Below are 13,914 nucleotides of genomic sequence, written 5' to 3'. Positions count from 1 at the left end.
CTGCTGAAGATGACACTGTATGGAAAATTTTATTGCAGGAAAAGCAGGAAAAGCGGTGGTGAATTCTCATGGGGAAGGAGAGGAAAAGTCATGAGCAAAGGGGAGGGAGAGACACACTGAAAAGTGAGAAAAAGAAGTAGATATAGTCAACTTAAGGGGGGAAAAAAATAAAGGAGAGTGTCGTGGCCTGGATTCATAATAAATGACATCATGCAGTTGCTTGATCTATTGACACGACTTGTCAGACAGCTGTGTTGAATACTGAATTCAGTCAAACACCTACTGCCCTTTGCCACCTATTCCTCTCTCTTCACATAACCACAGCTTGTGTTCACTGTTGCTTGGACACCGCACAGCCACAACCACAAGAGCTGGAGATTGTCAATAAAAAAAAAGAAGAGCTGTACTTACAAGCCAGAGTTGGCCGACTCCCAATGGCCAGCTTATAGTAGTGGAGTGCCTCTGAGAACTTGTTGCTCTCCTGTAGCAGCAAACCGCTGCAGACAGAAAAAAGGGAAGAACGTACAGGCAGTTTAGAGCTTAAAAAAGTCAAACGAGGAGATGTTTAAAGTTAAAAAGAACCTGTTAGGATTAGACAAGAACACAAGCAGCTGATACAACTGAAGAGGAAGCTTTAGATCTTAGCAAACCACAGACATTTGAGTACACTGTGTGTGTTGGCTGTGGATGTTTTGTGTTTTCCCCTCAGGCTAAAACAGCATCATTAATAAACCTGTCAGACAGACAGCACTCTGGAGAATACAAGACAGGATGGCACTTCATCTGAGAGAACTAGCTCTGATCAGTGGACAAGCATGTAAAAGGAGAACTCGTCCATTTGTCTGCACACACTCCAAAGTCATTGGGACAGCTATGAGTGGAGAGCCAGAAAATCAAGTATACAAGTACAAAGGCACACTTAGACATGAACAGATACTAAATGAAATCAAAGGCAAACGAAGCTCAACATTACAGAAACGAACATAAATTACACCACAGAAAATGTGACAAAACACAAACTCACAGGTTATACAGCATGTCTGCCATGTTGCTGCGGTAATAGAGGGCATTTCTGTACGCCTGTTCAGCCTCCTCCATCTTGCCCTGGCTCTTCAGGACATTTCCGAGATTGCCCCATGCTGACAGTTTACAAAAGAAAAGGTTAATCGAACAGAATAAAAAAGAACATTTGTGGCAACCTTCTATAATAACGACTTTTTCAGAATCTTAAAAAGCTTTCAGATTAAAGCACCAGGGGAGGACGTTTTTGTGGCAAGTAATCATTTTCTTCTGTTATCCACAGCCACTTACAGACATGTCTTCAGTGATTTTTAACCTCTAAAGAGAACGATGTCCTGCTGCAGCTCGTATACCGAAACATTTAGGTTGAAGAGAAATGGCACACCGGGGGAGGTTTGTGCCAAAACTACCAGTCATTCCTGCGACAGTGTGAATCAAAAGAAGACCACCACAGTGCTATTGCACAGCTAATGGTATTAGTGTTGAATAGCAGTAACTGACAGGTGAAATAGGGTTGCTAAGAGCTTTGTGGAGAGACTGTGGAGTGTGAAAATAAATGAATGTATTTGATGAAAAAAAAATAAACAGTAGCCAATGCTGATTGCTATGTAATATAATTTCATCATTGATCTGTTGCCAAGGTCATCTTATGTTCTGCACAAACTCAACAATAGTTAGGATTCCACTTAATTGATTTCTCAAGAAAAAGCAAGTTAAAGTGAATACACACAATACAAAGAGGCAGATGTGTATTTTTAACACTAATATGTGTAAAGATATTGTTTCTTCTCCACTAGTCATATTGACTAGAAAGATAAAATGCTGCTGCTTTTGTTGACATGATGTGTTTAAAGCGCTAAAATGCAGTGTGCCTTTAAGCAATGTATTTACAGTATTAAACAAGCAGAAAAACAACCCAAAGTTTTCTTCATTCAACTTTGCATCCACTTATGCACAGATGAATTTATAAAAAAAGTTTATTTTACAGGAAAGAGTTGCTTTGCGCATCCTGAAATTTCACAGTTCAGATGACCCAATGAGCGTTTCAGTGTTTGAGGTTGGGTTCTGTTCAAATCTCATATTAGTTATAATGACTGGGAGTCGGGGACATTGCTGCTGCTCTTGTCGGCTGATGGGCTGCCAAAACAAACAGCTGCCATGCCTCAGCTCCACTGCAGAATCTGAAAGGGAAATTAGCTAACACAATGTGTCCTGCTGTTGCTTTGCATATACCCTGCCCTGCTTCCCTCCTCAGTAGCTCTAAGAACTTAGAATCTGTGATGACCTTGGATGTGAAGGCTATTGAATATTTTATCTGCTGTTAAAGGTGCCAATCAGAGATGGGTGGTGGTGCCCTTCCAAGGGAGACAGGGCATCTGGTGTCATTAAACAGATTGCTTGCTGGGTGTAAGAAGATGTGTGATAAAGAGGAACAACTCTGTTGTACTCCTTGGAACAACATTTAAGAATAAATCTAGCCTTGAGTAGCACCACCAGTCTCACTTGCTGTTTGTTCAACTTGTGTGTATATTCTGTGTATATTTCTATTCTTCTATTCTGCAGTAAGGCTGAGTGACGAGGAGGAGATTTTGAAGCAGCTTTCCTTTCAATTATTCAAGGCGGCAGTAGAGAGACAGCACACATTATCAAATTCAAAACCTTGCCCAGAAGCTTGCTCACTATTCAGACAACTGAAGATAATGGGTGGAAAAGGTTTTGGTGTAGGAATGTGTATAATAGTCAGTATGCACATGTTAGAGCAGTTGCACTGATTCGAATAAAAGCATGCCTCTGAGTTGGGCCTTACCTTTAGCAGGATTGACATAAATCCCTGACTTGTAGAGCATCTCCTCATTCTGCCAGTCCCTGTTCCTCAGAACAGTTTTGACACCAAAAAGAAGCACCACAGCAGCGCTGCAGTACAGCAACATCATCCTGGTGGACCTGCGCTTCAGACGCACATACAGAGACCTCATCCCCACTGCCACCAGCAAGCAAAAGCCCATGCTGGGGATGTATAGTACTCTCTCTGCTATCACAAACCCCACATAGAAAAACAAGTTTGTGGCAGGGAGGAAAGGGATAGCTAAAAGGCCTAGAGAGAAAACTACAACATTTTCAGTGGTAGGCAGTGGAGTCCTGCTCTCATAGTGCTTTTTGGTACCATTTTGTGCACTATTAATGTGAGTGTCTGTGTGGGAATCGTTCATATGTTCATGATTGTTATATTGGTAACTGTGTCCATTACTGTTGCCATTTCTGCCATTGGTATAAAGATGCGCTTTGCCATTGGTTTCCTTGCCTTTAGCTGTCTGTTGCGTCCACAGGCTGAACCAAGCCAGCAAGAGCAATCCAAGGTAGAAGGCTACTGTATAAAAGTTCCTCCAATCAGCAAGGCTCCTAATTAAAGGCAGGGCGTCCATCGACCAATCAAAGCTGAGTGTGTTCGGGCAAAGGAGAAGCCAAAAGTTGATGGCAGGCAGGTAGAAAAAGGTTAGCGTCCTGGTGAGGAGCGAGGGTGAGTCAGCTGCCGGGTTGTCGGAGTTGGAGAAGTTGGGGGGTTTATTACCCATCCAGTAGAAGCGGCAGGCCAAGAGGACGGCTCCGCATGCTGCCAGCAAAAACACATTCAGCAGCAGGTGGACGTTCTTTCTCTGAAAGACAAAGAAAACACAGAAACAGTGGTCAAAACCTAAATCCACTGGAACAGAAAGGAACAACAGTTGGAGAGAATATACTGCACATATGACAGCATCAAGCCAAAACTAGTTTTCTGGGTGGTTGTAATATTAATGACTCTTGGACCTTTACATTTACTTGACCGTGGCAATGGATTGGAAACTGATCAAAGGAACGTCTGACCTAACATCACATCACGTCTCAAGGATAAAATGGCTACTACATGGTCATGACAAGACAGCTGCGTAATGTTATCTGGAACAAAATGAGTGTTACGATCAATTTAGAAAGTGATGACTGAGTAGCTTTGATATGAGTTTTATCATAAAAGTTGTGTTTTGGCTGCTGTGAGCTTTTTGAAAACATCTGAAGCAAGAACAAATCAGTTCGGTGCCATCTTTTTCCATTTTATTATTGACGTTTTAAACCACTTTTTACGCCAACCAAGAAGAAAAAGTGGCACATTACCTTAAAGCCAGAACGTTCACACTGAGTCAATTCACTGATTGTTTAAAATATTAAGGTGACCTAACATCATAACTTTTTATTCATCCACAATTTCCTCCATGGCCTCCATAGACATATCAAAACAAACACAACTATATGAACTCCATTCATCATATTACAGACTTGTTATTAAATACTTTTCCAAATGCTGTGTGGAAACGCTTGTGAAATATTTATAGTGTGTTTGGTTGTTTAATACTTTGCTGGCAGAGCATTGAAAAATGACTGGACACATTTCCCCGCAAGCCTGCTCCAATGTTAGGACCAACTGACCTTTCTTATTGTGTTCATGTTGGAAATCCAGCCTTTTCTAAACTCAGCAACTAGAGCATGCACATCTTGTGTCCTGCAGTAACAACTTGTACTGTGCCTCAAAAATACACAATAAAATGGGAAAAGATTCTGTATCACAGAACATAGTAAAACATAGATTATCAATACATGCAACAGTGGCTTGTTCCATTAGTCTCAGCAGTCTGAATCTAAATCTCCAGGGCATCGTAGTCATAGATGTTTCTCAGATGTAATCCTTTTCATTATTTAAACTTAAACCCAAGGCAATGCAGGCTAACCTCACATTACTTTTATACCAATGGATGTGATCTTTCTCTGTCTCCACATGCTACAGGGCACCAACATGTCTCATCTGTGATCATAAACTTCTGGTGGTTTGGGTGTGTCCTATTGATTTCCTCGTCTGTTCATTGTCATTTACAGATTGTTTCTGTGAAGAGATGCTTCAGTAACCTCTGGAGACATCTGACTGCAGGGGGAAAGCTTTGTTGTCTGCTCATGATCACTGCTAAAGCAAAAGCTGCAGCCCAACACACAGGCAACAGGAAACTGAAAAAAAACAGGCAGACAACGCCATGACAACACTATGAAAATGATCTGCAAACAGCTAATTATAATATTTGCTATGGCGCAGTAGAGGGGGCGAAGATAGCAGGAACACCTGACAACACAATGCAATCAAATACAAGTTTATATGTTTCGTGTGTTTACTGAAGAGTGGAAGAACTACTCATCAAAATGGTTCCTTTTGCAACCAATCAGTCACTCCAATCAGCATATGTGTCCTCTTACATGCTCAGTAGAGCAACAAGTGCATTTGTGTGGCTGAAGTACAAGACTGTGTAGCTGAACATTGGTATGCAATATTCCTAGCAAAAACATGAAAAAAAAGGCTCGTGTAAGGTCAGCTCTGTCAAAAGCTTTGGGGGAGAACTGACAACAACCCATAGTGCTTCAGTATTTCAGGAGGATATGCCACTGCTGAAGAAGTTTTTCAGTCGCTTGGCAACAAAAGGTCATTGTTTCCATTCACATCACCACTTTTTTACCATAATTAATTTGAGCAGCTGCCAAAGGTGTTACAGTCAGCTCCCCATGAATTTCAGGGGAGCAAATCACAGAGTAAGATATTTTACATAGAATATAGAGAAGGCTAAAATTATGAGAAATAATGACCATTCTAACCAGGCAGCCATAATGAATCTACTTTAGCTGGAAACCCATTGTGACAACGAATGCTCAAACATAAAAACAAAAAATCACAGCTAGGCAACTGAATACAAAACACTGGAGTCTATGCCAAACAATCACAATTATCTTAATGTTAATAAAAAAACATAAAAGAGGTAAAGTACTACCATCTGTTGGTATGTACAGATACAACTGATAACATGGTGCAAGGTTCCAAAAGATTGGAGAAGTGGGGGTTTTGTCATGTGCAAATTCAAATGTAAGTAACTGAAACTGTGCCAGCTCAAGTGAAAGGCTAGAACAGAAAGCGCATGGGTCATGAAGCAAAACATTATGTTCAGATGGTCTAGTTAAATAAGAAATAAATAGGAACCACTTCCTGTCAACTAAAGGTTAATACCATGCCTATGTATCATTTTAATTAGCCGTCAGTGACACACAGGAATGCATCTATGTTTCTGCTGAGTCAAACACATCCATGAAGACAAGATGAGATAGGTTTTTTTATACAGGTTAACAGAATAGTTCAGCATTTTGGGAAAAAAATGCTTGTTCACATTCTTGCCGAGTTAAATGATTATTAGCTGCATTTCAACCAAAGAAACTATACCCCGGAACTAGGAACCTTTGGAGGAACTCACTGTGTTTCCACCGAAGGGACCATGGTCTAAATTTAATTCTAGGGTCTTTATCGTACCCCCTAAAAAGTCCCTGCTCGGGGGGTAGTACTTTCTGAAAGTACCAGTACTTTGAGGGGGTGGGGCTTGACTTGCAGTGAATTTCTGAATGGGCTAGTAGAGACTCCTGGTTTTAAATTGAGCACCTTGGGTGTCTTTCTACGACTGCTCCTGTTTTTTCCACCGTTGTTTGCAAACCAATAAATCACAATCAACAGTCAGATAGCACACAAGTCTCGTGATGTCCGCCTGAGATTAAATGTTGGCATTAAATTTATTGCTCAGAAATAGCAGCCAGGGTACAGCGATGTGTTTACAGTGAACAGCTGATGGAGTTACACTAAATACTGGGTCTGAAGTTGTTGTTTTAAGTTTTCATCTGTTTTTACACGGAGCCGAAGTCGGTCTCCTCCTCTCCAAAACAAGCGGAACAGCTGATTACAGCAGGTAATAAAGCTCATAAATTTTTAATAACCTTCCAAACTGTTGGGATTGTATTTTTGTGTTGCTTTCTCTGTCCTGGAGTTATTTTAAGAACTTGATGGCTTTATCCAGTTTCTAAATTTATAACAAACTTTATCATGTCTCTCTTCATTATACTCCCACACAAAAAAGCTGTTTTAATGGTCAAGCATAGCCTATAGTTTTTCATTATATTCCAGTCAAATCTGATGCTCATGTATAAATTTTTTTCATGGATAGTAGTTACTAAATAATGATGCCTGTGCATTACTTTGTACAGTGTATAGGCCTACAGCCTACGTCAGCTGATTTATTTGCCTAATCTTTGCAGGTCTTTTGACCACGGTGGAAACGCACACAACAATGGGCTGAAGGAACCTTTTAGTTCCTTGAAAAGAGATCCGTGGACTTAAAAGTCCCGGGTACTTTTGATCAAAACGCGGCTATTGATACCACTTTCAGACATGTGGCTGCTTTCAAATCTAAGCAGGTGAGACTGGTAAAAAAAAAATTTACACAAACTCTACAGAGATGAAGCGGACTGAAGTGATCTGTGTGGCAAAGGAGCTGTACTTTATGCAGACTGCCAGAGAGGCTTGCTGAGCAGTGTTAATATATCTCAATCACTGCTTCAGAGAGATCCAGCTTGGATTTATATGGCTCTTCTACAGGCTCTCAAGTCGCCTCTATGGCCAAAGCACGGGCTTACGAGACACCACCTCAAAGTTAACTTTGAGCACTGTGGAGGAGAGACTGGAAGAAAAGCTTCCTCTACTTTTGGAGCGAACAGGTCATGCAAAATTAGGTGTTATATGGACGGGGGCACTTTGCCATCTCCCTACCAGACAACACCCCGATCTCCTCTGAGCTAGTTTCTGTGCTGTTTATGGCTGATTTTGCAGTACCTTTGATTCTGCAAAGCAGCTTTTCTCCTGCTGTGAGGAGACCACCATCCGTAGGGCGACGAGTTGGCATGTGTGTTTCAGGTTTTTGTGTATACACCTCTGAAGGCCTGAAAGTTCTGATGCTGACGCCAACCTGGCAGCGCACCCATACATACTCATAACTGGCCCTGTGACAAAAAGATATGTCATCCTGACTCTTCCCAGACGCAGCACACATTCAGACACCAACACCTTAACCACATCCATATGTCGACGCTGAGGACTGAGGCTGTGTTTCATTTACATTCTTGCGCTGCACTTGCACATTGAAATTTCTCCTGTTCTATGCAGAATTAAATCCTTGGGCAGTATTGAGAACATTAAACAATCCTTTGATTGCACTTCAGCACACATTTGTAACCCCACTCCTCCTCCTCTTGGCCTACTTCGCCAACTGCTCTGACTTTCTAAGGAAAAGTGAAAGCAAAAAGGTATAGGCAGCAAGCAAACAGGAAGCGCTTTAGAGATGTTCTGGAGGACACATTACTGGGGGGACAACATGAACCCCAAGTCTATTATCTCTTGAATAAACAAACATGTGCATCCTCCCTAATATGCCTGCGGTTAATATGTCTATGTTCAATTACCAGCCCGGCAACGACTCCCCGGGTTCTACAGCTCTATTATGCAGGAACACCAAGGCATTCCAGATTTGTGTCTTTTGTCTATAATTCAGTTTAGTTTGAAATAAGTGGTATAGCACAACCCTGTAGGAGGCATGAGGACAGTGTTTTTTTTCTTTTGCGTTTCAGGCGCAATCAGTTCAGAATTGAAACAATTTAGCTTTTATAAGGCAAGTGTGTGAATAAAATATCCTTGGAGATGAAATGCAAAACAGGCCAATTACGGAATCCCTATTTGTGCCTGTGCCTGCCTTTTTTCCCCTCTCTACACTTTGATAAAGACTGAATTAACTGAGAAGGAATCTTTTTTTAACATCAGCTAGGGTGTTGTGAAAAAGGGTTTGTGGCAAAATAAGGTAGAAAGAGCTCAGAGAGAAATTTAATTAATTAGTTTGGAGAAAGTACTCTATTCTCTGGGTACACAGCCTTTTTTGCATAATTGGCCGATGCACACCTAACCATTTTTCAAGAGCATTTTAAGAACAATCCATCACACGACGGATCTAACAAGCCCATCAAACGGCAGCGCCGTGATTGGCTCACACTCCAGCGAGCACCTCAGAGAAATTCCTGCGAAATAAGTGGCATGTCTGACCTATCCATCCTCTTCATCATTACTGAGATCAATTGTCCACAGAGGGCCTTTCATCAAGATCCTGCTTCACAATGATAGACTTGTAATGGAAGTGAAAATGAGCTCAGGGTAGCAATCACAGAATATAACCACCTTCAAAGCCTTTAACACACACATGCACGCACAAACACAAAGCTCAAATATGATAAGAACACCAGATCCTCTAAATCTTTCTACAGGTTTGATGGATGGCTATACCCTCAACTTGTGTCCTTGTTGTTTGACTGCTGGATTAACTAATCAAGCTTGTGGTTGATGAACCACAAATTCACCACCTATCCTTTATCAGCTGCAGCTGTTGTGATCCCCTCCTCTGAGACAGAAGTAAACCTTTGTGTGTAAAAACTCGATTGTTAGCATACAAGACAAGACACTGACTATTTAACTACCTAACAATGTGTTATGGATTACCAACAGCTGGCTCATGTTTTCAAAATGGGATTAAGCTGTTAATTTGCTCTGAGAGACAGATTGCATTTTATATTTGGCCAATATAGCCATGTATGCTACAACAGAAACAAATTAGGGGCTATTTTCTGGCAAAAAAAAGTTCTGGCTAAATTTACAGAAATTACAGACTGGGAATTCACTTTTCTTGCTGAGAGTTAGATTAATATGAAGCTAGAGCCAGCAGTTAGTTAGCTTAGCACAGAGACTGGGAACAGGAGGAAACAGGTAGCCTGGCTCTGTCCGAAAGTGACAAAATACCAGTGCCTGTAAAACTCATTAATTAACATGTTTTATCTCATTTCTTTAATCTATACAAAAACCAAAGTGTAAAAACTACATTCTGGGGTTTTTAGGGTGGGATAGGAAGTTTTAACATCAAGCAAATAAACCCCTGTAGAATAAAAACACATTGTTTACCCATAACTAGTGAACTTTAGACATGCTGCTAAGTGGATTTTGTAACCTTTTGACAAAGGCTCTTTTTTCACAGTCTACTGTATGAACATAGGTTCTAGCAAATCCGACTATGAATCATCTCAAGGCAATACATTCTCATTCCTCAATTTGTCATGTAGCTAAGATAAGCCACATCGCCACTGTCATCACTTTAGGATGGATAACCCTCTGTGGATGACTGTGTGTTGTTGTGGTGAATAGTTCCTAGTAGTCAGGCAGACAACTGCTGGATTGCAGGCCACATGGTGCGAAAGGTCAAGGAGTCAAACCCCACAGCGGACCCGCCTCGCACTGCTCATGATCAAGGCTTTTAACCTGCATAAACCCATCAAAAAAAAAAACAGAGTCTGTTCTGACAGGCGGGTAGACAGAGCACAAAGATGGGAGAAGGAGAAGATATTCCTCAGGAACAGCAAAGCCATGGAAAAGGGTCAATGATGAGCAGGAATCAATTGGAGATTAAAAAAAAGATTTTTTTTTTATTGACTGTGAAACATCAAAGATAAGAGAATTAAAAACATGCAGCAGGTCAACTATCTGTGCTGAATGTGAAAATAACAACATATTTCTCTTTTAAGTATTACTGCCAATCTACAAAAGCTTACTGTAAAAACAAAAAAGCAACAGAGTTGGAATTTAAATGTACGTGGCGAAAGCAAATAAATCCGAGCTAGAACGTTTCCGACCAAGACATTGTAAAACACGCCAGCTCATGCTCTTGGTCAGCTTTTATTAACCATAATCATTGAACCAACACAGGATCCATTTCTCTTGAAACCTCCACTCAACATTCCTGCTCGTCTCACCATGTCTCCCTTTAAACATGCTTATTTTAGATGTCCCAATCACGCTACAAAATGTCTTCTTTTCAGGCTGAAGAATGATGATCCTTGTTAAGGGGGCAGAAAGGGTCTCCCTCTCCCAGTGCCATAATCAGAGAGCATTTATTTTGTCATCAGTGGCAATCATACATCTATAGATTCATAAAGGTATAGGAAAGATCTCACTATTTCAACCAGAGGGTGCCTCTGGAGGGGTGAAATCTGAACTGAGTTTAAATAGAAAAGCTTGTTACAGGTAGGCAGGAGGAAGATGAAGAAGGGCCCGAGGCAATGACCATAAGCAGCTAATCAATGGAAAATCCTCCAGTTTGCCAAGTTCTCAGTGGTTACTGAAACTTGAGTTGATAACATTTATGGAAAAGCAACAAAACATCCCACTGTTTTCCAAAATTCATGACAGTTTGTCCTCTTGAAGTTCGCCCATGCCATTTTGTTTTCTGTTTTTCAAGATGTATTGAAATGTATCACACAGCCACATCAAGGTCACACATCGCAATTCGTTAAAGTAACTGAAAAGCCCAGAAAATGAAATAACTCTCAATTCATCTTCATTAGTAGTCATTACAAACTGAATTCATATTCGGAAAAGGCAAACGTGTCAGGCAGACCAAACAATAAGAACATAATGACAATGGAAAACCAAAGTCGACTCAAAACCCTTAACATTTCATATGAGATATTTATTGAGTGAAACCACAGTAATGGTTTGAAAAATAAACGGAGTGTCCCTGATTTCTGGTCTTTCGTTTCCCATATTTATTTGTACTGCGAGGGCCAACTAGACTGTGTGACCACTACTGCAAATTTGCTGTGACAAGATGCTGATTCAAGCTCTACGGAGGGTAGTGAAATGTGGTTGGGAGGTAAGTGCTTTATGCTCCATGCTGTTCATGGAAGCATCTGAAGGACTTAAGTGATACACAGGAAATAATATACAGAAAGAAAATAAATCAAAATGTACCGTTTCTGGTGCAGGTTGACAGTTGTATCCAAACTAGATTAGTCCTGTCCATGCATAGATTCTCAGTCATTACTATGCATTTGGGAGATCAGAGCCATTGTCTTACAGGGTTTAGAAAGGCGGTAAGCTCCAACAGAACATGTGTGAATGAGATGTGCCAAGCCAGAGCTAGCCAAAGCTAAGCAGATATAATGTCAGAGGGATGTCAGATACTGGATGTAGAAAATTGCTCTGATTGCATTTCTTTCTCTGAACCACTATTTGAAAACAGCTCTCTGGTGTGTCACGTTACGGATGACCACATCTCAGTGAAAGCATGCCATTTGTTGCTGTTTATACTGGCTAGTAACAAGCACCAGAGCAGCAAACGTAAAAATATGACTTGTGGTGTGGGATGATGACGAACAGCAGAAACAAGCATAGCAATCAACCATAAAGCAGTCAAGGTCAAAATTCAGTCTGAGCTTAGTCATTAAATGATAATGTTCCACTTTTTACAAGTGGAACCTTAACTGTTTTATCACAGATAAATAAAATGCTAAGTGAAGACAGTCTGAAAATGAGTGTGTCTTTGTGATAAACAAGACTACAGACGCAAGGTTGTACTTTAAGTAGCTATAATTTGTAACAGTGTATCAAATGACAACGTGAAAGGGGTCTGTGGTAGTAATTAACCTACAGAGAATTTTCACCTGACTACGCAGGTCTCCTCAGCTTTACAGCAAGTTTCAGCTCATTGTTAAGCTGTCTGGAACACAACCATTAGCGTTTTGTTTCACTCTCAGCTCTGAAAACCCACTGTACAGTACTGCCCAACATCAAACAGCAAACAGACACAGTTAGCAACTAGCTGGTAAATGTAGTGGAGCATTTAGCGGCGAAAGAGCCCGATATTTCCCCCAGGAGTCGGTGAAGTCTGTAAATAGAGTGAAAAGAGAGTAAATATTGGACTTACATTGGTAATGTTGCCAGAAACACGACTCAAAATGAATGCTAATGTTGCTCTGCAACTGCTGAATGTGTAAAAAAAGCAAGTGTCTGCTAACAAGTTTGCCAACTTGTTTCTGATGTTCCCAGGTGGACAAAAAAATCACCACGTTCACAATAACATTCCTAATGTTTAGCAGCTAATGTTTACCATGGTTACCATTTTAGTTTAATGTGTTAGCATGCTCATGTTTGCTAATTAGCACTAAACACAAAGTACAACTGAGGCTGATCATGGGATGTCATAGTTTTGCATGAATCAAAGTATTACACAAATTCCATGAGATTAAAAGGTATGATCAACATTTTAATGGAAATACACCCAATAGTTGTGGAGATATTTCACTCTGGACCAAAATGTTAGCGCGACAAACCAACACTTTTACCCCTAGTTAGCTTGGCTAATTAAAAAAGCATGGTTGTTTAAGGATAATAGGCCCATCCTATCCACTCCGTAAAATTAAACACTGCATCTTTAAACTTCACCTCACTTAACATAACAATGAATCAAACCCATTTTGAGGTTATACAAGTTATAATGCATTACCATTTCAGACAGAGCACTTGGTTCATAACAAATAAAAGCAAATACGGACATACAGATGGTGCTGTTCTTTTTCCAAAACCCAATTAAAATGTGGAGCTTTCACAGCCTTTCCACCAGGTAGAATGAACTCAGAATACTGAAAGGATACCGCTTAATTTGTAAAAGGAATGGAGCCTTAGAGCAAACACATAAAATCATAAAATAGCCTAATCATAAAAGTCACTTGAGGACCATGGAATCATTTTAATTAGCAGTTTTTAGCAAAGACGGCAAATCAAAAACGGGCCCAGTCAGAGCAATCGAGAGGGGACTACTGTTTTGGGAGTATGCTGGGCATGCCAGATATCTTTCTGTAGGTGTCTGAGCTTCCATATGTCTCCACGCAGGCTTAAACTCACACAAGGGCATGATAACTCAATTCTACACCGGTATGCCCTGAGATTACCAATGAATCTGAGAGAAGAATTCCCAGATGTGCTGGCAAAGGAATCAAGCACCTCTGACACCATGGTGAAATACATATATATATAGATACAGATAGGGAGGGAGGGAGAGGGGGGGAGAGAGAGAGAGAGAGAGAGAGAGAGAGAGAGAGAGAGAGAGAGAGAGAGAGAGAGAGAGAGAGAGAGAGAGAGAGAGG

General features: G+C 40.7%; 1 protein-coding gene across 2 annotated transcripts in view; it reads right to left on the bottom strand.

Annotated features, from left to right (window-relative positions):
• tmtc2b (transmembrane O-mannosyltransferase targeting cadherins 2b) overlaps window positions 1-12,716 on the bottom strand; it is a 44,201-nt gene extending 31,485 nt beyond the window's left edge. For both annotated transcript variants that reach the window (XM_046038385.1, XM_046038386.1), the window contains exons 1-4: window positions 12,696-12,716; window positions 2,828-3,674; window positions 1,025-1,139; window positions 412-497 (exon numbers count right to left, since the gene is read on the bottom strand). In XM_046038385.1, coding sequence (XP_045894341.1) covers window positions 412-497; window positions 1,025-1,139; window positions 2,828-3,593 — 967 coding nt within the window. In that variant the 5' untranslated portion in view covers window positions 3,594-3,674; window positions 12,696-12,716. The remainder of the gene's footprint in view (window positions 1-411; window positions 498-1,024; window positions 1,140-2,827; window positions 3,675-12,695) is intronic.
• Window positions 12,717-13,914: the final 1,198 nt, after the last annotated feature.

Source organism: Micropterus dolomieu, linkage group LG22 (genome assembly GCF_021292245.1).
Source record: "Micropterus dolomieu isolate WLL.071019.BEF.003 ecotype Adirondacks linkage group LG22, ASM2129224v1, whole genome shotgun sequence".
Lineage (NCBI taxonomy): Eukaryota > Metazoa > Chordata > Actinopteri > Centrarchiformes > Centrarchidae > Micropterus > Micropterus dolomieu.
This window is presented reverse-complemented; position numbering and strand designations above follow the sequence as displayed.